Source organism: Somniosus microcephalus, chromosome 2 (assembly GCF_052327205.1).
Source record: "Somniosus microcephalus isolate GS21.2 chromosome 2, FLI_Smic_1.0, whole genome shotgun sequence".
NCBI lineage: Eukaryota > Metazoa > Chordata > Chondrichthyes > Squaliformes > Somniosidae > Somniosus > Somniosus microcephalus.
In genome coordinates this window covers 236255514-236280932 of record NC_140988.1, presented here as the reverse complement: position 1 = coordinate 236280932, position 25419 = coordinate 236255514, and the positions used below count along the sequence as shown (strand labels likewise).

Genomic DNA, 25419 nt, shown 5'->3' with positions numbered 1-25419 from the left:
AAACTGTACAGTTTCATTTTGTCCACATTGGCAAAGTCGAACTCATAAAGCTTTCTAAACATTTCCTTCAACAGGGCTTGGTACAACCATTCTGTCTCTTTAGGGCACCACTCAGGTAAGTGCACCTCAGTCAGGTTCAGGATCACTGAGGCCACTGCATAGTGTACCCCCTGGTACAGCAGCTTATCTGTTGGTATTAGGACTAAACCATTCCCTGGTCCCTTGGTGGTGGTAAGGACACCTCTGGACTATAGTCCGTGATGTTGTGGTCATGGGCAGGGGCTTTCGGGGGCGGGTCACAAGTTCAGTGGCACTCACTGGGATCGGGGAGTGTGGGACTGCGCACGCATGCAGGCTGGAATCCCACTCCACCCCGTCCCCGGCATCTTGCCATTGCCGGTGGAAAATGATGGATACACCTGTGGGGCAGACCTTCTCTGACCCCCACATACAGACATAAACCCCCATATCCGGTTCCCACCACTTGTCCCAGCACACACTCAATCCCCCTCGAGTCCCTGTAATCGTCCGATGGGTATTGTTCCCCAACCGTTCCCAATCAACTGCGGCGTTTCCTATATCCTTGCTCAGCTTTCTGAGCCACCACCACCTATCCAAGGGAATCTGTCCCTTGCATGTCAAACACACATGTTTCCCTACGGTGACACTGACCCTTGTGGCCACGACCTGTACCCTGGGGCACGGGAGGGAGGCCTCCCCGTACGTGAACCTGATCTGGCTGGAGTACTGAGTCGAGTTGGACCCCAACCACCCTGGCCACCTTCCCTCGTGGAAGTAAATGGCGATCTCCTCCACACCCCGTTCGCCACCCCCTGCGGTAACGATCGGTGCTCTCTCTCCTGAACACCTATAGATATGGGAGTTCTCCACGTCTCCTCGATCACTGATGCTCACCCCTACCAGGGCGAGCAGGAGCAGAACCTTCCTCATCCCGACTTCCTCTCTGTAGGGACACACAAACAAAATAGTCATGTCCCGAGAAGGTTCTCTGGCCTGATACAGTTATCAAAATTCAAAACTTAAACTTATCACAACTAAAATTAAACCACTAAAAATTCCAAACTTCCAAACTGTAAAAACACACTTAAAAATACTTCAAAAAACTATATACATCTGCTGCCCGTCTCCGGACAGCCAGGCTAATTCCTGATTGGCCTGTACCTTTTGTGGAATCTGGGCAGCTTGTATGCCTGGGCGTAAGGGGACCTGTGCCACCGGACTCGGAGAGTCCTTCTTAAAACAACTGGGAGTTTTCCTGTTTCCCAGTTAACCAGGGGAGTGTGTCTTCCGGTGCTGCAACACACTACCCCTTTCTGTGTGGCTGCTGAGTCCCTGTCCTGTCCTGTGGGTTCCCCGCAGCCTGATGCCGCAGGCTGGGGACCCTTCTCTCTCTCTCTGCCCAACGCTACCTCTCCTGTGAGTCCCTCACCTTTGGAGGCTGTAGGCTGGGGATCCGTATCCCTAGACTTGTCCCTAACCTTTGGTTTTCCCTTCCTGCTAAGGGTTCTCCTGGGGTTGGACCGTACTCTAAAATGATACTCAGGTGACCAAGGTAGTCTGGGCTGTGGTGTGCGAGGAGACCTTCTTAAGGCTCCAGCTACTGGGAGTGTGCCTGAGTCCCACTTAATTGGTGGGAGGGCCTCTCCAGTCACACAATTCACTGCCCCTACCTTTGCGGTCTGTGAGTCAGCTACAGCTGCAGACGGCTGCTCTCTAGCCTTAGTGTGGTTAACCCTTGCTGACCGTTCTCCACTTTCAGTCCTGCCCTCTACTTTCTCCCCTTTTGTGAGCGCGTTTAAGATTTATATTGTGAATAGCTGGGGTCCTAGCACCGATCCCTGCGGTACCCCACTAGTCATTGCCTGCCACTCGGAAAAAGAGCCGTTTATTCCAACTCTTTGCTTCCTGTCTGCCAGCCAGTTCTCTATCCAAGTCAGTACCTTGCCCCCAATCCCATGTGCTTTAACTTTACACGCTAATCTCTTATGCGGGGCCTTATCAAAAGCCTTCTGAAAGTCCAAATACACCACATCCACTGGTTCTCCCTTATCTATTCTACCAGTTACATCCTCAAAAAATTCTAGTAGATTAGTCAAGCACGATTTACCTTTTGTAAATCCATGTTGACTTTGTCAGATCCTGTCACTGTTTTCCAAGTGCTCTGCTATTACATCTTTTGTAATGGACTCTAGCATTTTCCCCACTACCGATGTCAGGCTTACCGGTCTTTAATTCCCCGTCTTCTCTCTACCACCTTTTTTGCATAGTGGGGTAACATTAGCTACCCTCCAATCCATGGGAACTGTTCCAGAATCTATAGAATTTTGGAAGATGACCAGCAATACATCTACTATTTCTAGGGCCACTTCCTTAAGTACCCTAGGATGTACATTATCAGGCCCTGGGGATTTATCGGCCTTCAATCCCGTCAATTTCCTTAATACAATTTCCCTACAAATATTGATTTCATCAGTTCCTCCCTCTCATTAGACCCTATGTTCCCCGACATATCTGGGAGGTTATTTGTGTCCTCCTTTGTGAAGACAGAACCAAAGTATGTATTTAATTGGTCTGCCATTTCTTTGTTCCCCATTATAAATTCCCCTGATTCTGACTGCAAGGGACCAACACTTGACTTCACCAATCTTTCCTCTTCACATATATATAGAAGCTTTTACAGTCAGTTTATATGTTCCCTGAAAGCTTACTCTCATACTCTATTTACAGCACAGAAGGAGGCAATTCCGCCCATCCTTCCTGTGCCAGCTCTTTGAAGGAGCTGCTCAATTTAGCCGGGGAGTGGGACGAATTGGATAGCTCTTTCAAGAGCCGGTAGAGGTGCGATGAGCTCCTTTTGTGCTGTATCATTCTAAGATTCTCTATGCATGGTGATACTCACAAATAGCAGTCAGTGAAAATCTTCCCCCATGATGCATTTTTAAAGATTGAGTGGTACAATTTCTACCATAACTTTGGCATAAGATTGTTGGAAAAACTGCAGAAACAGCGTAAACAGCCAATTGAACTGTTTCTGCGGGGCTTTCCGCCGATCTTCCAATGAAGTTACACTGCAAGATTGTGAGAACATCTGCGGAAATTCCAGGTGCATATTGTAAGATAATTTGCTGACTTGTGGAGCGTTTTGAGGGTATGGATACAATTCTTTACCATGAATAATTTGACCTTATTGCACTGAAGATAATCTCTGATCATAACTGATAAAATGTATCCATTTGTTTAATGAATGCTGCCTTTTCGGTGCGATCAATAATCAGTTGCTATTTAGCCATTAATTCCTCCAAAGCACTAACGTATGCTGGCACCATTAATATTATAAGCCTCACAGATATCCTGGCCAGACCGCTAAATACCTCCACACGCACTGTAGACCGGATAACTTGTAAATGACAAAGCTGCTGAACAAGACAAAAATCGATTATACGTACTTCAAATATTTGTTTAGCCCTTTGATGACCAGGAGATGAATTTGATGATTCAGGGAAACTCCTAATGCCATATGTTGACCTATTTTGTTTGTTCTGAGCTCCTGCACTGTGGCACTACAATAAACATTGATATTACAGTAATAAAATTATTCAAACATCAGGAACAGGCATATTACTGTAGTAGTAACCACAATCTGCTCCAACCAGCACTTAAAACTCAATTTTGTATAAAAATTTAAAAACACTCTACCTATGCTCACTCTATTGAACTATTGTTTTGTTTTTCAGGTACATACAAAAGGACAAGGTGATACGATGGGTGGCATATCATCTGACAAGACAGTCAGATCTTGCCAGGGAACTGCTGTTCAACATTCACAACTTTACAAAGAACAAGATTGTTAGTAGTACCACTTATATAACCTGCTGTTCAATACTGTGTTTAAGCACAGACTACATAGGTTACAGGCTGAGTCTCCCTAGGGGCAATTTAACTCCCTCTGCTCCGTGGAAACCAGGCATAATGGGAGTTAAAATCCAAGTGGGATACTGACAGCTCTTTTACTGCCTCGCGGCAATTTTAATGCAACTGTTTTCTAGCATGCCTGACTCGTGAATAAATATAAATCTGTGTTCTATGATGTCATTAGGACCCTGATGTAATTTTAACTGTCTACTCAGTGGAACGTCTGTCACAGTAAAACCTGGTGGATACCCAGAGGAGGCCCTGTAAATTTAAAACTTATTTTTGTTGGGTCACATGGAGCAGCACTGCTCCTAGAGAGCCATAGAGTTACACAGCACAGAAAGAAGCCCTTCGGCCCATCGTGTCCGCGCCAGCCATCAAGCCCTGTCTATTCTAATCCCATTTTCCAGCACTTGGTCCATAGCCTTGTATGCTATGGCGTTTCAAGTGCTCATCTAAATGCTTCTTGAATGTTGTGAGGGTTCCTGCCTCTACCACCCTTTCAGGCAGTGAGTTCCAGATTCCAACCACCCTCTGGGTGAAAAAGTTTTCCTCAAATCCCCTCTAAACCTCCTGCCCCTTACCTTGAAACTATGCCCCCTGGTTATTGACCCCTCTACTAAGGGGAAAAGTTCCTTTCTATCTACCCTGTCTATGCCCCTCATAATTTTGTACACCTCAATCAGGTCCCCCCTCAGCCTTCTCTGCTCTAAGGAAAACAACCCCAGCCTGTCCAGCCTCTCTTCATAGCTGAAGCGCTCCAGCCCAGGTAACATCTTGGTGAATCTCCTCTGCACCCTCTCCAATGCAATCACATCTGTCCTATAGTGTGGCGACCAGAACTGCACACAGTATTCCAGCTGTGGCCTAACTAGCGTTTTGTACAGCTCCATCATAACCTCCCTACTCTTATATTCTATTCCTCGGCTAAAGAAGGCAAGTATCCCGTATGCCTTTTTAACCACCTTATCTACCTGTCCTACTGCCTTCAGGGATCTATGTACATGCACACCAAGGTCCCTCTGATCCTCTGACCTTCTTAGGGTCCTACCATTCATTGTGTATTCCCTTGCTTTGTTAGTCCTCCCAAAATGCATCACCTCACACTTTTAAGGGTTAAATTCCATTTGCCACTGTTCTGCCCATCTGACCAACCCGTCTATATCGTCCTGCAGCCTGAGGCTTCCCTCCTCGTTATTTACCACTCCACCAATTTTCGTGTCATCTGCGAACTTACTGATCATACCTCCTATATTCATATCTGAATCATTAATGTACACTACCAACAGCAAGGGACTCAGCACCGATCCTCCGGGCCCCAAAAGGAATGTTTGGGCCGCTGTCACCCTGGGCTCTCCCCCCTTCTGCCTCACTAAAACTTTGGGACCCCCTTGGCAACTTACCTGAGTATCAGGCGGGTGGACTCCGGGCTCCTTGACCTTCACAGGCTGCAAGCTGGCGAGCTGCCTTGGGTGGGCAGCTGGCCAGCGAATTACCGGGTATGGTAGCGTAGTGGCTGTGGCTAGGAACACAGAAGTCTAGACTGATAATCCAGAGAACATGAATTCATATCGCACCAGGGCACTCTGAGAATTTGAATTCAGTTTAAAAAATCATCTGGAAATGAAAAGTTGGTATCAGTAAAAGTGATCATGAAGCTGTTTCACTAATGTGCTTTAGGGAAGGAAACCTGCCATCCTTACCTGTTCTGAGCTAAATGTGATTCCAGTCCCACACCACGTGGTTGACTCTGAATTGCCATGTGTCAAGGTTGAACACATGGACACGAAAAACAACATTTATGTTCTTAAAGGGAGGCCCAAATTAATTAGTGAGCCTTGTGGCTCGACCACCATAAATCTGGCCCTGCTCCCATTTGTCCCATGAAGTTACACTTTATTACTTTAAAATTGTCAATGAGAAAGAGTGAAAAACCACACAGGGGCCAAAAACCCTCAAGGGGTTGGGAGGGAGAGGAACTGGGAGGGTGGTAGTGTGTTCCCGGCATAAGTGCCAGGAGGCACCTGCACGGGACCTCTGCCACTGCCTCTGCCATAGTTCATGAGGTACGGGGTCGGTCCCTTAATTTGAATGGGAATGGTGGGGGCCATGCCAATAGGGGCACATGTGGGCCATCCGCCTTGGCCCATCAGGCCACAAATTGCAGTGGTGGTAATGGGGGTGTTGGATGCCATGCCCTGTAGTCCACCCTGTAAGAGGGTGTATTTAAATTAAAATGCAAAAAGTACTTTTTCTTTGGGGTCCAGGCCACAATCCTGGCCTGGTCCTCCAGGTGAGAGGCCCACTACCACTGTTTGGTAGCCTGGTACACCTGGTCATCCCAGGCATAACAGCTTCTGATCCTGCCCCCGCCGACTGAAAGTCCAAAAATGCAGCAACTCCCAATGTTGGCAGTCCCTGCCCTTGGACAAGACAGATCATTTGAAATAGATATTTTTCAATTCCAACTTCACGGTTGAGAATTTTCTAAAAGAAAAAACCCAAAATAATAATAAGGTAATGGGAAAAAAATCCAATCAGATGTACAATCAGACAGGAAAAATATTTAATAAAATGTCCAGAATTGCAGAGGAGCTTGCATGTGTACAGAAACAAAAACAAGGGACTTGGCGCACCAACTAATTTGGGCCCTTCTTTAGGTACAAAAATGGATTTTGATCTTCTCGAAGTACTAATTCCAGACCAAATATCATCCTATTGAAAGTGTCTTTGTTGAATGTTGCTGTGAGTTCTGTTTCAGATAGTGTTACAAAAGTACCTTTGCAAACTTTTGTGATTGAGCTGATATACTTATCCACCTTTTACTTTATTGTAGAAGAGAGATTCTGCAAAGCTAAAGAACCTGCTTTCTGTTCTTCCTCATCAACGAAGCAGACATGAGACTGCAATGGTAATAGCACAATGTGACATGGACAGAGTTCCTATTAAAACAATGTCAATGCTAATGAACTATAAAGTACCAACAGACAACCTATTGAGCTTCACATTTCAAAGACTATAATTGAGATGAATATGAAAGATTTGCGATTCTTAACAAGTTCTTGAAATCTCTGTGTAAACTTAATATTCATAGGGTACAGGTGTTTGTCATTAACTAGTGATTAATATTTAAAGCCTGTAATAGAGCAATGTGATGGGGCTTCGAGCTTTACCTAAAATTTAACCCATTGGATAACAGTGGGCTACATACCTCACATAATCCAGTGATCCTAAATTATGGGTCTACGCTGGGGTTTTTTCAGTGTGGAATAAAAAATAAATAGCTGCTTCAGTGTATGAAAAAGTTTAGTTTCATCAGGATTGTTGTGTAGACTGAGATTATGTTGGAGAGTTCTGTTTTGAGGTTACACGATACTGCACTCTGCTTGTTCAGACTCGAGTCATTGCATTGTGCCTTTTGCAATGTGGATATTGTGGCCTCACTTAAACTTGTTTTGGAGGCAACCACTGGAAAGAGTTGACTTACATATTTTGGTGGTTCATCTTTTAAAGGAAGAATCAGAGAAAGATACAGGGCAATGGGAAGAGCACAAGGCAGTTGGAATAGATTGCTCTAGCAAAGAGCTGGCACAGGCATGATGAACCCAATGATCTCCTTTTACGCTGTAAACTTTTATGGTTCTATGGGTCATCTGATACTGGAGGTACTATGATATTTTCCTGTTTAACGTTGGATTATAATGGTGCTTTCTGCTTTCAATTTACCACATACCAAATTCAGATGCTGTTTCTATGGTTGCGGTTACCTGATGGAAGAGGTAATACAAAAGCTGTCGCGATGGAAGACCACTTGCAGTGACTATAGGAAGATAGGAACAGGAGTAGGCCATTTAGCCCTTGAGCCTGTTCTGCCATTCAATGAGATCATGGCTGATCTGTGACGTAACTCCGGCCTATATCCCTTAATAGCTTTGGTTAACAAAAATCTAACAATCTCAGATGTAAAATTAACGATTGACCCAGCATCAACTGCCATTTTCAGAAGAGAGTTCCAAACATCTATAACTGTTTGTGTGTAGAAGTGTTTCTTAAATTCACTCCTGAAAGGCTGGCTCTAATTTTTAAGTTATATCCCCTCGTCATAAATTCCCCAACCTGTGGATATAGTGTGGTGCCCAGAACTGAACACACTACTCCAGGTGTGGTCTAACGAGGGCTTTGTGTAGCTGCAGCATGACTTCTAACCCCTTGTGTTCTAGTCCTCTAGATATAAAGGCTAGCATTTCATTAGCCTTTTGATTATTTTTTTTGTAACTGTTCATGACATTTTAATGATCTATATACATGGAGCCCTAAGTCTCTTTGGACCTCCACCACCTCTAGCTTTTCACCATTTAGAAAGTACTCTGATCTATCTTTTTAATGTCCAAAGTGGATGACATCACACTTGCCTATATTGAAATCCATTTGCCACAGTTTTGGCATTCACTGAGGGGGAGAAATTCAGTATCGCCCCATTTGGGTCGCTAACTTTTGAAAGCTGGGCAACTCAGCGCCAGGTGCTAATGATTCTGAACTTTTGCAAAATTTGGTGTTTGCGCTCCAGGAAGGAACTGGAGCACTAAATCAAGCGCTCCACTTCCTTCCTGCAGTGCTAAAGGACGCAGGCGGGGCGGTAGTGGCTCAGCACTACACAATGTCCCGTGCAACGCTGCCGCGATCTGAGGCTCCTTGCGGAGGGTTGGGGATGGCATTAAAAGGGAAATTAGAGAAGCGTGCAATAAGGGCACAGCAGTCATCATGGGTGACTTTAATCTACATATAGATTGGGCTAACCAAATTAGTAACAATACTGTGGAGGAGGAATTCCTGGAGTGTTTACGGGATGGTTTCCTGGACCAATATGTCGAGGAACCAACTAGAGATCAGGCCATCTTAGACTGGGTATGATGTAATGAGAAAGGATTAATTAGCAGTCTTGTTGTACGAGGCCCCTTGGGTCGGAGCGATCATAATATGATAGAATTCTTCATTAAGATGGAGAGTGAAGTAGTTGACTCAGAGACTAGGGTCCTGAATTTAAATGAAGGAAACTACGATGGTATGAGGTGCGAGTTGGGTAGGATTGATTGGGGAATGTCACTCAAAGGGTTGACGGTGGATAGGCAATGGCAAACATTCAAAGACCGCATGGATGAACTACAGAATTTGTTCATCCCAGTTTGGCATAAAAATAAAACAAAAAAGGTGACGCAACCGTGGCTAACAAGGGAAATTAGGGATAGCATAAGATCCAAGGAGAGGACATGTAAATTGGCCAGAAAAAGCAGCAAACCTGAGGAGTGGGAGCAGTTTAGGATTCAACAAAGGAGGACAAAGGGATTAATTAAGAAGGTGAAAATAGAATATGAGAGTAAGCTTGCAGGGAACATAAAAACTGACTATAAAAGCTTTTATAGATATGTGAAAACAAAAAGATTGGTGAAGTCAAGCGTATGTCCCTTGCAGTCAGAATCAGGGGAATTTATAATAGGGAACAAAGAAATGGCAGACAAATTAAATACATACTTTGGTTCTGTCTTCACAAAGGAGGACACAAATAACCTCCCAGAAATGTCCGGGAACATAGGGTCTGATGAAAGGGAGGAACTGAAAGAAATCAGTATTTGTAGGGAAATGGTGTTAGGGAAATTGATGGGACTAAAGGCCGATAAATCCCCAGGGCCTGATAATCTACATCCTAGGGTACTTAAGGAAGGAAGTGGCCCTAGAAATAGCAGATGCATTGCTGATCATCTTCCAACATTCGATGGAATCTGGAACAGTCCCCATGGATTGGAGGGTAGCTAATGTTACCCCACTATTCAAAAAAGGTGGTAGAGAGAAAACGGGGAATTACAGACCGGTAAGCCTGACATCGGTAGTGAGGAAAATGCTAGAGTCCATTACAAAAGATGTAATAGCAGAGCACGTGGAAAACAGTGACAGGATCGGACAAAGTCAACATGGATTTACAAAAGGTAAATTGTGCTTGACTAATCTACTAGAATTTTTTGAGGATGTAACTGGTAGAATAGATAAGGGAGAACCAGTGGATGTGGTGTATTTGGACTTTCAAAAGGCTTTCGAGAAGGTCCCGCATAAGAGATTAGTGTGTAAATTTAAGGCACATGGGATTGGGGGCAAGGTATTGACTTGGATAGAGAACTAGTTGGCAGACAGAAAGCAAAGAGTTGGAATAAACGGGTCTTTTTCCGAGTGGCAGGCAGTGACTAGTTGGGTACTGTAGGGATCGGTCCTTGGACCCCAGCTATTCACAATATATATTAATGATGTAGACAAGGGAACTAGATGTAATATCTCCAAGTTTGCAGACGACACAAAGCTGGGTGGGCGTGTGTGCTGTGAGGAGGATGCCGAGAAACTCCAGGATGATTTGGACAGGTTGGGTGATTGGGCAGAAGCATGGCAGATGCAATATAACGTGGATAAATGCGAGGTTATCCACATTGGTGTCAAAAACAGGAAGGCAGATTATTATCTGAATGGCAATAGATTGGGAGAAGGGGAAGTGCAACGAGACCTGGGTGTCCTTGTGCAGCAGTCACTGAAGGTAAGCATGCAGGTGCAGCAGGCAGTTCAGGAGGCAAATGGTATGTTGGCATTCATATTGAGAGGGTTTGAGTACAGGAACAAGGATGTCTTGCTGCAGTTGTACAGGGCCTTGGTGAGACCACATCTTGAGTATTGTGTGCAGTTTTGGTCGCCTTATCTGAGGAAGGATGTTCTTGCCATGGACGAAGTTCAGCGAAGATTCACCAGGCTGATACCTGGGATGGCAGGAATGACGTATGAGGAGAGATTGTGTTGATTGGGCTTATACTCACTGGAGTTTAGATGAATGAGAGGGGATCTCATTGAAACTTATAAAATTCTGACAGGACTGGACAGACTAGATGCAGGAAGGATGTTCCCGATGGTCGGGGAGTCCAGAACCAGGGGTCACAGTCTAAAGATAAGGGGTAAGCCATTTAGGACAGAAATGAGGAGGAATTTCTTCACCCAGAGAGTGGTGAACCTGTGGAATTCTCTACCACAGAAGGCAGTAGAGGCCAATTCATTAAATATATTCAAGAAGGAGTTGGATATATTTCTTAAGGCTAAAGGGATCAAGGGATATGGGGTGAAAGCAGGGACAGGGTACTGAATTTGGATGATCAGCCATGATCGCATTGAATGGCGGAGCAGGCTCGAGGGGCCGAATGGCCTACTCCTGCTCCTATCTTCTATGTTTGTATGTTTCCCTCCCTTAAAGGGAAGGGCCATCGCTGCAGGCTCTGCATTGGGACCAGTTAGCTGGTCCCCGACAGCAGGCGTGATCCGACACGATCAGCCCCATGCACTGCAGCAGAGTGCCAGGCTGTTCAATCGCGGCCCAGAAGGAATCTAAAAAAACAATTGCAACATTGTTAAAATTTTTCTCCTACCCGCGCCAACATCCCCTTTCATTTGTGCCTCCGAAGCTCCCGGTCTCCCGAACAACGCCTCCTGCAGCTGTCGATGTTGTCACCCGCCGATGCTGCAGGGGGTGGAAGCGAAGTTCGGGTCTGGGGCACTACCGGGGCGATACGCAGGACAATGATTTTTTAAAAATCCGCTTATGGGATGTGGACTTCGCTGGCAAGGCCAAAATTTATTGCCCATCCCTAATTGCGCTTGAGAAGGTGGTGGTGAGCCGCCTTCTTGAACCGCTGCAGTCCCACTGGTGAAGGTACTCCCACAGTGCTGTTAGGTAGGGAGTTCCAGGATTTTGACCCAGCGATGATGAAGGATCAGCGATATATTTCCAAGTCAGGATGGTGTGTGACTTGGAAGGGAACGTTGAGGTGGTGGTGTTCCCATGTGCATGCTGCCCTTGTCCTTTTAGGTGGAAGCGGTCGCGGGTTTGGGAGGTGCTGCCGAAGAAGCCTTGGCGAGTTGCTGCAGTGCATCTTGTAGATGGTACACACTGCAGACACAGTACGCCGGTGGTGGAGGGGGTGAATGTTTAAGTGATGGATGGGGTGCCAATCAAACAGGCTGCTTTGTCCTGGATGGTGTCGAGCTTCTTGAGTGTTGTTGGAGCTGCACTCATTCAGATAAGTGGAGAGTAATCCATCATACTCCTTACTTGTGCCTTGTAGATGGTGGAAAGGCTTTGGGGATCTTTGGGCGCAGGAGATCATGGCGCCAGTGGTTACCGCCACCGCAAACCTCCACATCAATTTTGTGGGCGTTGGTACAATCGCCGTGCGCGGTCGCAAAGCCAGTAGCATCCCGTTAGCTCCCCCTTAATCTTTTTGTAAATTTATGCTTCCATCTACACTGCTTATAGTGTCGCTTATCTTTGTGTCACTGGCAAACTTGGATAGGTGGTTCTCTATCACATCATCTAAGTCGTTAGTAAATATAAGGAATAGTTGAGGCCCCAACACAGATCCCAGTGGGATGCCACTAGTCACATCCTGCCAATTAGAATACCTGCACATTATCCCTACTCTCTGTCTCCTACCGCTCATCCAATCTCCTAATCAAGTCAATAATTTGCCTTCAATTCCAAGAGCTTCAACTTTAGCAAACAGTCTCTTATGAGGGACTTTATAGAATACCTTCTGGAAGTCTCTATAAACAATATCCATAGACATTCCCCTGTCCACTACTTTAGTCACCTCTTCGAAAAATTCAGTCAGGTTAGTCAGGCATGACCTACCTTTTACAAATGCATGCTGGCTCTCCCTGATCAGCTGAAAATTTTCAAAGTGTTCAGTCACTCCATCCTTAATTCAACGGCTAGAAATTTGCGGGGTGCTAACTTTTGAAATTTAGCCAGGCGCTAATGATTGTTAGGTTTCAGTAAATTGGCTGTTAGCACCTCAGGAAAGAGCTGGAGCGCTAAATCAAGTGCGAATGACCTCAGCAGGGTGCTACAGGGGCACTCCCAGCAGAGCGATAATGGAGTTCAGGTGTTATGCAATCGGGAATGATCATTCACACTGGCCCCTTCCAGCACTTAAAGGGGAGCTTGCATCATTGTGCAGATGCTCATTATCAGCATTGCTGGCTGTGAAGGTGACCTGCAACCATCGAAACATAGAAACATAGAAGATAGGAGCAGGAGTAGGCCATTCGGCTCCTCGAGCCTGTTCTGCCATTTAATGGGATCATGGCTGATCATCCAAATTCAGTGCCCTGTCCCTGCCTTCTCCCCATATCCCTTGATCCCTTTAGCTTTAAGAAATATATCTAACTCCTTCTTGAATATATTTAATAAGTTGGCCTCTACTGCCTTATGTGGTAGAGAATTCCACAGATTCACCACTCTCTGGGTGAAGAAAATCCTCCTCATCTCAGTCCTAAATGGCTTACCTCTTATCTTTAGACTGTGACCCCTGGTTCTGGACTCCCCCGCCATTGGGAACATCCTTCCTGCATCTAGTCTGTCTAGTCCTGTTAGAATTTTATGTTTCAATGAGATCCCCTCTCATTCTTCTAAACTCTAGCGAATATAAGCCTAATCGACCTAATCTCTCTTCATACGTCATTCCTGCCATCCCAGGTATTAGTCTGGTGAATCTTCGCTGCACTCCCTCCATGGCAAGAACATCCTTCCTCAGATAAGGCAACCAAAACTGCACACAAGACTCAAGGTGTGGTCTCACCAAGGCCCTATACAACTGCAGCAAGACATCCTTGTTCCTGTACTCAAACCCTCTGGCTATGAAGGCCAACATACCATTTGCCTTCTTAACCGCCTGCTGCACCTGCATGCTTACCTTCAGCGGCTGGTGCACAAGGACACCCAGGTCTCATTGCACTTCCCTTTTTCCCAATCTATTGCCGTTCAGATAATAATCTGTCTTCCCGTTTTTGCCACCAAAGTGGATAACCTCGCATTTATCCACATTATACTGCATCTGGCATGCATCTGCCCAATCACCCAACCTGTCCAAATCATACTGGAGTTTCTCTGCATCTTCCTCCCAGCGCACACGCCCACCCAGCTTTGTGTCATCTGTAAACTTGGAGATATTACATCTAGTTCCCTCATCTAGATCACTTATATATATTGTGAATAGCTGGGGTCCTAGGACCGATCCCTGCGGTACCCCACTAGTCACTGCCTGCCACTCAGAGAAAGACCCGTTTATTCCAACTCTTTGCTTCCTGTCTGCCAACCAGTTCTCTATCCAAGTCAGTACCTTACCCCCAATCCCATGTGCTTTAACTTTGCACGCCAATCTCTTACGCGGGACCTTATCGAAAGCCTTCTGAAAGTCCAAATACACCACATCCACTGGTTCTCCCTTATCTATTCTACCAGTTACATCCTCAAAAATTTCCAGTAGCTTAGTCTCAATCGCCTGATCATAATGGCTGCTCCCACTCCCAGGCAGAGAGCTCTTCATTTCACGAACGAGGCATTGGTCATGGGAGTGGAGCGAAGGAGGGCATTGCTATTCCCGGCCACTGGAAGGAAGCCATTGCCCCAGGTATTCAGGGCAATTTGGAGGGAAGTGGCCCAGGAGGTCTCGGCCAGTAGTGTGGTCGTACGCAGCCTGACACAGTGCCAGAAGAAATTCAACAACCTCACTTGGATGGTCAAGGTGAGTACCTGCTTCAACAGGTCCTACATACCAACATCTGAACCTCAGTCTGTACACACTGCACAAACCACCACACCCCCACCACTCACCCACCAAGCATCTGCACCTACTCAAACTTACATCCACATCTCATGCCTTGCCTACAATTACAGCTATTCAACTATGGCATGCTTATCTCCCAAACACAAAGCTGGAGTCTGACTCACACACAATCGTTTCTCTTGCAGGCCAAGATGGCCCACAATAGGAGGGAGCAGCAGAGAACAGGTGGGGCTGATACGCAGCTCTAGCAGTTTTCAGACCTTGAGGAGTGAGTGCTGAGAGTCATTGGGCTGCAGGTGGTGGGTGCCGTGGCCGTCGGCGACATCGACCCCCTTAGGGGCAACAACAGTATGTTCATCTCTCCTTCTGTCATCACACTTCCCCCTCACACCACAATCCTTTCTCAATTTCCAGCTCCTGAGAATGTCTGCATTCCTTGCTCCACTCCTGCCCCCCTGCCCTCACCTTAACGCGAGTCTTGTGCCTTTATGCTTTCAGAGAATCAGCGACCAGATGACCAGCCTGTCCCTGAGCCTCCCATTGAGAGTGAGGCGGGAGAAGAGGAGGACGAACAAAGCACCTTGTCACTGCATCTCCAGATACTGGCACTACGCGATCTTTAGAGGCAAGTTTAGTAGAGGGGTCTGCAGTGGGTGATGCACCGGGGATGAGTGGGCTGCAGCAGGGCCAGGGGGAAAGGGTAGCTCGGGAGCCAGCGCCCCAGAGGGCAAGTTTGCGCACGTGTTTTGCTGCACAGGACTCAGATGAGGAACTCGATGGGGTGGCGTTCACAAGAAGGGTCATGGGCATGCACATCAAGATGATAGGTGCAATGGCAAGGGTGCTTGAGAGCCTGTCGGCAATGATAAGGAGTGTGGAAGAGACCGCCACACCATGGAGCCCATCATTCCCACTCTGCAGAGGATGCTGGACTCCCAGAGAGACCGTGCGGATCCAGACCTCATGACCCATGTCATAGGCGATGTGGCAGCTTTCATTGCAGCGCAGGCCATGCAACGTTTTAGTGCTGCAATGCAGACAATGGTTGGTGGCATTGAGTGTCAGACTGCTCTCATGCAGTCTCAGCTGGATGCCACGCAAGCCCTGACTGCTGCCATTGTCTCTGGGTCCACCATAGGCCACCAGGGATCTCACGGTGTTGCAGCAGGCCACCAATCTGTGCGCCAGCAGATTGGTAGGGATGCTGAGGTGCAGCCCGGGAGGAGTGGGAGTGGGTCAGTGGAGCTGGAACCTGCTGTCCTCTCTCAGGATGACAGCATTCCTGATTCCAGCACTGCCACTCCACCATTGCAATTGTCGCTGCCTGTCATCCAGCCAGCCCAGACTCCTGCCGCCCATCCTGAGGTGGTGCAGTCTACAGCCGGGCCTCCCAGGCCCAGAACTGGTCGAGGGCATCCTGCAAGACCATCCCTAGTCTCTGGCACTTGTTGTGTATGTAATAGGTATGTTACTTTAAACCTATGGCCAGGGCAGCACTACTTTGTAGGGCGTAGTGATACCGTAGTACCACTCCTGGCCATAGGGGTATAAATAGTACTGTGGGTACTGATCTCCCCTCAGTTTCCCGCCTGTTGGTATTAAGTAAAGACCTACGTTGAATCTTCCAAGCTGTCTCGTCATTATTGCATTAAGCATAGACACATACATTATACTGGCGACGAGTAAGGTTCGAACTCACCAGTACACGGTGCAACAAAGGAACGGTAGCAGTACAGAGAGAGAAGGAGAGAGGCTTCTTACCAGCCAGCCTGCAGAGTCCAGCATCGGCCGAAGGAGGCTGCCCAGCACTCTGGGTTCGGGAGGAGCGGCAGCAACGCAGCGAGAGAGAGAGGTTTCCAGCGGAGGCTGCGGCAGCTGAGAGAAGAGGCTGAACGGGCGCTCCAGCCACGGGGCAAAAGTCCACCCAAGGCCAGGTAAACTGAAATCCTTCCCGGGAACGGGAGCTGCAAGGGCCAGAACGGGCAGGCGATCTGGGGAACAAACGGAGCCACAAGTACTAGCGGGCCACGAGAGGGGAAGGTCATTGTTAATAGCGGCGGTGGCAATAATGGGAGCTGCAAGGGCCAAAAATAACGACGCTGGAGAGAGGTCGTTGACAGCAGAGGGAGAAAAGGCGGGAAAAATGCCATCTAGTGGAGAAAGCGGGAAAAGTTTTTTTTTTCTCTTCAAAAGTTTAAAATGGTTAAAGAAGGTTGTCAGCATTTGTTGAAGACACAGAAGAGTGGGATGCCTATATCGAAAGGCATGAACTTTATTGCATAGTAAACAAGGTGGAAGATGACCAAAAGGTAGTAACCTTATTAAATTTTATGGGGGCAAAAACATACGGTCTGCTGAGGAATCTTCTTACTCCAGAAAAGCCAGCAGACAAAACGTACGCCCAAATTGTTGATACGTTAAGGGAACATTTAAACCTTAAGCCACCATTTATAGCGGAAAGGTACCGCTTCTACAGACGCGACCAAAGGAATGATGAGTCGCAGGCAGCCTATTTAGCTGCGCTCAGAAGGTTGTCCAAACATTGTCAGTTTGGAGCCATATTGGCGGACGCGATCAGAGACAGATTTGTCTGTGGCATGTTAAATGAGAATACACGTAAATGGTTGCTAGCCAAGAAACAGCTCAGCCTAGATCAGGCGATTGAAATAGCATCGGTCCACGAAGCAGCAGCACAGGGTGCTGCTCAAATACAACAAAACACAACTGGCTATGACACCCATGAGGTGACATTTCACAAAGGTAAATGCTACCATTGTGGCAAAACCACCCACGACCAAAGTAATTGTTGGTTTCGTGATAAAATATGCCGGCAGTGTGGGAAAAAGGGGCATATAGCGAAAGTTTGTCAGTCTGGTACGAAACCCAATCGTGGGGGCAATCCGAGCAGTACCAAGGCAAGGACAAAAATACATAAGATGTCTGACAGTAGCTCAGACGAGTCACAGGAAGGCACAAAAGCAGAGCCTAAAGGTCTGGGATGTCTCAAGTTATATGGTGTAGACAAAACGGAGGACCACAGCACAATGTGGGTTAAAATGAAGGTAGCAGACGTCGAAGTTAATATGGAGCTGGACACGGGTTCAGACCTATCAGTAATTAATGAACAAGATTATAACAGGCTGTTCAAACGCATTCCCTTAAAGGATACGGAAATTAAATTAAAAACATATACGGGACAAAAAGTTTACCCGAAGGGAAAAATGCAAGTAACAGTAAAATACAATGGCAGAAAAGTGCCAGGACTTTATTTATACGTCCTACCAAATGGTGGACCACCACTTTTGGGTAGGGAATGGATAAGAAAAATCCATTTCGACTGGAAGTCGATACACGAGTTAAAAGTAGAGACCACCACGGATGATACAACCATTACAAGCAGGTTGTCGAAACTATTGGCAAAAACGCCAGAGGTGTTCCAACAAGGGCTGGGGACCTTAAAGGACATTAGAGCAAAAATAACTATTGCTCAAGACGCAAACCCCAAGTTTTGTAAGGCCAGACTGGTGCCTTATGCCATTCGGCCAGCGGTGGAAGCAGAACTGGATGCCTTAGAGAGTGCAGGTGTCCTTACAAAGATTGAGTGGAGCGAGTGGGCCACGCCCATCGTCCCAGTTATAAACAAATCTGCAAATAACACACCGGGGGAACCAAAGAAGATTCGCATTTGCGGGGATTTTAAGATAACTATTAACCCAGTCCTGCACACGGTACAGTATCCGCTGCCGCGGATAGAGGACATATTTGCATCATTAGCTGGGGGTAGACACTTTACAAAGATTGACCTTTGTCAAGCTTATTTACAGATGGAGGTGGAGCAGGACTCGAAAAAGCTCCTAACGATTAACACACACAAGGGATTGTACCAGTACAATCGCCTGGTATTTGGTGTGGCGTCCGCCCCGTCAATATGGCAGAGGACCATGGAACAGGTCCTACAGGGCATTCCAGGAACGCAATGCTACCTGGATGACATCCTGGTGACAGGACAAACGGATAACGACCACCTCGCTAACCTGGAGCGAGTACTTCTGCGGTTACAACAATACGGACTCAGGGCGAACAAGCAGAAATGTGAGTTTTTCCAGGAACGTATCTCATACTGTGGTCACATTATAGATAAGGAAGGCCTGCATAAGTCCCCGGAAAAGATCGAGGCAGTAGTGAAGGCCCCGCCCCCTGAGAATGTATCTCAGTTACGATCATTCTTAGGCCTTATAAACTATTACCATAAGTTCCTCCTGAACTTATCGTCCATTTTACATCCACTAAATTCATTGCTACAAAAGGGAGTCTCCTGGAATTGGGACGAAGCGTGTGAGGCTGCTTTTAAAAAGGGTAAACAACTCATCACATCAAAGGAAGTGCTCGCACACTTTGACCCAAAAATGCCAATGAGGTTGGCATGTGACGCCTCCTCGTACAGTATAGGGGCAGTGTTGTCACACAAATTTCCCAACGGGACGGAGAGGCCAATAGCATTTGCCTCAAGGTCGTTAACTATAGCCGAAAGAAACTATGCGCAAATCGACAGGGAGGCCCTCAGTCTGGTGTGGGGTGTAAAAAAATTCCACCACTACCTGCATGGGCAACGTTTCACACTACTGACGGATCATCAACCGTTGGTGTCGATATTTAATCCAACAAAAGGGGTGCCCCTGATGACGGCCCAAAGGCTACAGAGATGGTCACTGTTCTTAGGAGCACACCAGTACCGTATCGAATATAAGGGTACCAAACAGCACGGCAATGTGGATGGCCTGTCGCGGCTACCCTTGCCTGCCGAGATCGAAGAGATAGTACAGGGCCCCGTGGAAATATATCATACGGCTGTTATGGAACACTTGCCCATCACCAGCCAATGTATCGAGCGGGAAACACGGAACGACCCGACATTGGCAAGGGTTTACGAATTAACCGTGAAAGGCTGGCCGGCGCAGGGTGACACATCATTGCCGGCGTTTTCGGCAAGGAAGGACCAGTTGTCCGTCTGCCGGGGCACATTGATGTGCGGAGCCAGGGTGGTGGTCCCTCAAAAATTACAACATAAAGTGTTGCAGGACTTACACGAAGGTCATCTGGGGGGTGTCAAAATGAAAAGCCTAGCCAGAGCCTACGTCTGGTGGCCCGGCATTGACAGGGACATTGAGGAAGTAGCAAAAGCGTGCCAAGGGTGCCAGATGGTACAGAACGTACCACCCCAAGCCCCACTACATCCGTGGGAGTGGCCCTCAACGCCGTGGCAAAGGATCCACGTGGACTTCGCTGGCCCCTTCCTGGATGCGATGTTCCTTATTGTAGTGGACGCCCATTCAAAATGGCCGGAGGTCATAAAGATGTCATCAACGACAGCCGAAAAGACGGTCGCAGTCTTAAGGACCATTTTTGCCCGGAACGGGGTGCCCGAGCAAGTCTGTTCGGACAATGGGCCACAATTTGTGGCAGAAGAATTTCAAGCATTCCTAAAAAGGAATGGAGTGCGACATTATACGTCCGCACCATATCATCCGGCTACAAATGGGCTGGCAGAGCGATTTGTACAGACTTTTAAAAAGGCCATCAAGGCGATGGGGGAGGAAAGGTTGCCACTACAACACAAGGTGGACAACTTCCTATTCGCATACCGTAATGCTGCACATACGGTGACCAACCAGGCCCCCGCCGTCATGTTCTTTAATAGAAGGTTAAGGTCTCGCCTTGAATTGCTCAGACCAAACATTCGGAGAGATGTGGAAAACCGAGTATTTCGTAGGGCTCCTGACAGACAGACACGGAGCTTCGAGGTGGGGCAGCAAGTGTTGGCCCATGATTATAGGAATGAAAAGTGGCGGTCTGGTATGATAAAGGCCCGCCAGGGACCCTTGATGTACACAGTTGAGACAGGGGAAGGCATAATCAGACGACATGCTGATCAACTTGTGAAGTCCAGAAACCCAAATGATTCACTACCTCAAGTGTCTCAGCACATTGTTACAGCGGAATCACGGCCCAGCTCGTCGTTACAGAGGTCTCAGGATTGCGAGGAGTTCAGCACTCCAGTGATCTCCACGGCACAGGATGTGCCATCAGCACTACCTCAAACGTCTCAGCACATTGTTACAGCGGAATCACGGCCCAGCTCGTCGTTACAGAGGTCTCAGGATTGCGAGGAGTTCAGCACTCCAGTGATCTCCACGGCACAGGATGTGCCATCAGACACCGACGAGTCCAGCGATGAAGGGGTGACGGAAGTACCGCCGCCTACACTGAGACCGACTAGAGAAAGACGTTATCCTAGTTGAGACAGGAGGCCTCCTCAGAGACTGAATCTATAACATGTTTCTGTTTATATATATATAAGTAGACAACTCTTGATGTAAATATGTTATGTATATTGTGTTACCAAATGTTATTAGCCCTAGTTATGGGGCATCTATTGACTTAATTGCACGGGTACGTTTTAATTAAAAGCGGAGGAATGTTGTGTATGTAATAGGTATGTTACTTTAAACCTATGGCCAGGGCAGCACTACTTTGTAGGGCGTAGTGATACCGTAGTACCACTCCTGGCCATAAGGGTATAAATAGTACTGTGGGTACTGATCTCCCCTCAGTTTCCCGCCTGTTGGTATTAAGTGAAGACCTACGTTGAATCTTCCAAGCTGTCTCGTCATTATTGCATTAAGTATAGACACATACATTATAGCACTGACACTCAGCGGCCTTCTGCCAGCACTGCTGCAGCCCCTGGGGAGACACTATGTAGGAGCAGTAGATTAGGAAAAGGCACTCTAAAGAGGGGAAGTAAGGGTTTGCACAAGGTTCATTAGTTAATATTGTTCTTGTATATTTTTGTTAAAGAATTTGGATATATTTATTATTGGAATGTTGCAGATTTGGTGCTGTGTCTCATTTCAGATTTGGGGTGTGGTATGGAATTAGAAATTGATGAAATGTTGGGGACCTGCTGAGCAACCGGAAATTGGCCTTGAATTCATTGGAACCGATGTCTGATCAGGCGGTCACGGACCGCCTTTCCACAAGGCTGATTGAGTGGCTGCCTCCTCCATCGCTGCTGTTCGTGCTCCTGTTCCTCCTCCTCTTCCTTCTCCTCCTTGTCTCCCTCTTCCTCTTCTTGAAGTGGTGCAGCTATGCCTCGTGGCAATAGCTGGACCCTCATGATGGCCAAGTTGTGCAGCATCCAGCAGACCACGACAAAAAGGGTCACCCGCTCAGCCGAGTAATGGAGCGCTCCTCCCAAGCGGTCAAGGCAGCGGAACCGTTGCTTGAGCACTCTGATGGTCTGCTCAATGATGTTCCTGGTTGCAGCATGGCTGTCATTATATGAGTGCTGGGCACGAGTGTTGGGGTTGCGGAGGGGAGTCATGAGCCATGTAGAGAGCGGATAGACCTTGTCTCCCAGCAGCTAGCCGCTAGCTTGATGTGGCTGGAACAGAGCTGGCACACCGGTTTGGTGCAGGATGAAGGCATCATGGCTGCTGCCAGGATAGTGGGCATCGACAGTCAGGAATCGCTGTGTGTGGTCGCTCACCAACTGCACATTAAGTGAGTGGTAGCCTTTGCTGATACAGAATACCTCAGGATTGTTATGCAGTGCCTGCAAAATTACATGGGTGCAGTCAATGGCGCCCTGCACCATGGGGAAGCCCGCCAACCTGGCAAAGCCACATGCACGCTCGTGCTGCTTCTCTCTGGTCATGGGGAAGGAAATGTGGTCCCTTCTCCTTCTGTAGAGAGCATCTGTGACCTCCCGGATTCGGCAATGGATGGTGAACTGCGAGATGTTGGATATGTCTCCTGTTACAGGCTGGAAGGATCTGATGGCATAGAAATTGAGGATGACTGTGAACTTGACTGTGGTATCTTGAGCTGGCCATAGATGGAGACAGACACAGGTTAACTCCGTAACATGGTTTAATCAACCCTTGCACATAAAAGCTTCTGCCATGAGGCAGCAAAAACAAAGAGTACAACAGTACAGATCAGACTTAATTCAGGAGAACAATTGCCACAGCACCACCTGGTGGATCAAGTTACTCATAACCTCCCAGGTTACTACACTCCTCCCCGCTTAAGATTGCCGTATGCAATTCTTAAACAATAACCCTTACTAGGTACTACGTTTTAATTAACCAGTATGCTCTAACCATGGTTAACCCCTGACTAATTTAACAGGTTTGTATAAGTCTTTCTGGTTGCTTGCGAATCCTTTGTGAACGTCTTAATTCCACTTGTGGTGGATTCTCAGATTCATTCACACTTGAGATTGGAGTAGTCTCTGATATTGGTTTTACTCTGTCCCGCTGTGGCCTGGCAGTACCAGTGTCCACTGGCACCTTATAAGCCGTGCTGGGTCCTGGAACAGCCTCCTCTACTGCCCTTTGTTCCATCTGAGGCAGTTCCCCCTGCTGCCGGCTGAAAAGCTGATCCACATGCTGACAAACCCCTCGACCATCCCCTAGTAACACGGAGTACGACACAGGTCCTGTAATGTCCTGGATTAGTCCTGGTATCCATTTAGGTCCATAACCAAAGTTCCGGGTGTACACAGAGTCCCCTATGGCAAAATGGCGAGCTTTAGTATGTTTGTCATGGTACGCTTTTTGGTTTGTTTGTTTTGTCCCAACCTTGCTTTTGAGATCTGGGTGTATCAGGTCTAACGTGCACCGCAACTTTCTCCCCATCATCAACTCAGCCGGAGAAAGCCCCGTGGTAGCTTGGGGTGTTATACGATAACTAAACAAGGCTCCATTGAGCTTGGTCTCCAGGGTGTCACCTGAGCTCTTCCTCATGAGCTCCTTAAAAGTCTGCACGGCTCACTCGGCTAACCCATTTGAGGCTGGGTGATATGGAGCCGAGGTGACATGTGTGATTCCATTCCTTACCATGAATTCTTTGCTCCCTTCACTAACAAAACACTGTGCATTGTCGGATACAATCATTTCTGGAATACCATGCGTGCTGAAGCTGTTCCTGAGACAATTCAGTGTGGCATCAGTCGTTGCAGAGCTCACTGGATAAACATTGATCCACTTTGAGTGAGCGTCAACCAGCACCATAAACATTTTGCCCATAAAAGGTCCCGCATAGTCTATGTGAATTCTCCTCCAGGGTTTGCTGGGCCACTCCCAGGGATGGAGTGGTGCCCCGGCAGGCGCTTTCCTCTGTTCCTGACATATAGTGCATGACTTTACCTTTGACTCAATTTCAGCATCCAAGTTAGGCCACCACAGGTAGCTCCTAGCCAGTCCTTTCATTCTAGTCATTCCTGGGTGCGATTGATGCAACTGTTCCATCAAAGTAGAGCATCCCCGCTCTGGGACTATGATGCGTGCTCCCCATAGCACACATCCATCTTGGACACTGAGCTCGTGCTGTCTCTGTCTGTACGGCGCAAACTCCGGTCCCTCACGGTGATCTGGCCAGCCTTTCAACACATACTCACGGACCCTTGACAGAACGGGGTCCTTGGCTGTCCAGCCCTGGATTTGCACTGAAGTCATCAGGGGACTGATCTCCTGATCCAGCATCAGGACGTGCTTCTCAGGGGAAGTACTGCGAGGAGATTTTGAGAGGGGCAGGCGGCTGAGAGCATCCGCGTTCCCGTTTTCTTTGCCGGCTCTGTACATGATCACATATTCATAGGCTCTTAGTATTACTGCCCATCTCATTATTCTCTGTGATGCCATTTGAGGCACCGCTTTCATCTCATTCAGTAAGCTAATAAGAGGCTTGTGGTCAGTACTGATTACAAACTTCCTCCCATATATGTACTTATGGAATTTCTTTACTCCAAATATAATGGCCAACCCCTCTTTATCAAGCTGTGAATAGTTCTTTTCCGCAGCTGTGAGCGTGCGTGAAACAAACCCGATGGGCCTTTCTGCTCCATCTGGCATGCGGTGGGCCAACACTGCCCCCACTCCATAGGGTGATGCGTCGCAGGACATTATCAGCTCCTTCTTCTCGTCATAATGCACCAACACCCTGCTGGACTGAAGTAGCTCCTTTGACTGCTGAAACGCTTTCGCTTGCTCTGGCCCCCAACGCCATGGCTCCTCCTTTCTCAGCAGTTTGTGCAGGGGTGCCAGCAGCATCGATAAGTTTGGAAGAAACCGGTTATAATAATTCAGGAGCCCTAGATAGGCTTTCAGTTCAGTCACTGAGGTGGGTGCAGGTGCATCCTGCACTGCTCGCACTTTCCCTGGTAATGGATGGAGGCCTGTGGCATCCACCCGATGTCCCAGGAATGTAACTTCCTTCTCCATGAAACTACACTTACTCCGTTTCAGGCATAGCCCCGCCTCTTCCAGCCGCTGTAGCACTTTGTCCAGTGTTTTTAAGTGATCCTGATCGTCACTTCCTGTTAGCAGAATATCATCGAAGTGCACGGCCACCTTTGGAATGCCCTGCAGAATGCCCTCCATAGTCCGTTGGAATATTGCTGGGCTAGAACTGACACCAAATGGTAACCTGGCATACGTGAACAGCCCCTTGTGCGTGTTCACTGTGACAAACATTTTTGATTCTTCATCTAGCAATATCTGCTGATACGCATGACTCATGTCCAGTTTGCTGAATCTTTCTCCCCCAGCGAGCGATGTTAACATGTCCTCCATTCTCGGAATGGGGTACTGTTCCAGTGATGATACTCTGTTCACTGTTAACTTATAGTCACCACACACCCTTACGTTACTGTCGGGCTTCAATACCGGGACTATTGGTGCCGCCCAGTCTGAAAATTTCACTGGTTCTATTACTTTGTCCCTTAGCAGGCGATCTAGTTCCGCCTCAACCTTGGTTTTCATTGCAAAAGGTACCG

The 25419-nt window shown here is 47.4% G+C and overlaps 1 protein-coding gene across 1 annotated transcript in view; it reads left to right on the top strand.

Moving 5' to 3' along the window:
• The window catches only part of LOC147123290 (uncharacterized), a 277352-nt gene that overhangs the window by 30082 nt on the left and 221851 nt on the right, over positions 1–25419 (top strand). The window contains exons 3-4 of the mRNA XM_085970222.1: positions 3756–3867; positions 6770–6844. Of these exons, the coding sequence (XP_085826348.1) occupies positions 3756–3867; positions 6770–6844 (187 nt within the window). The remainder of the gene's footprint in view (positions 1–3755; positions 3868–6769; positions 6845–25419) is intronic.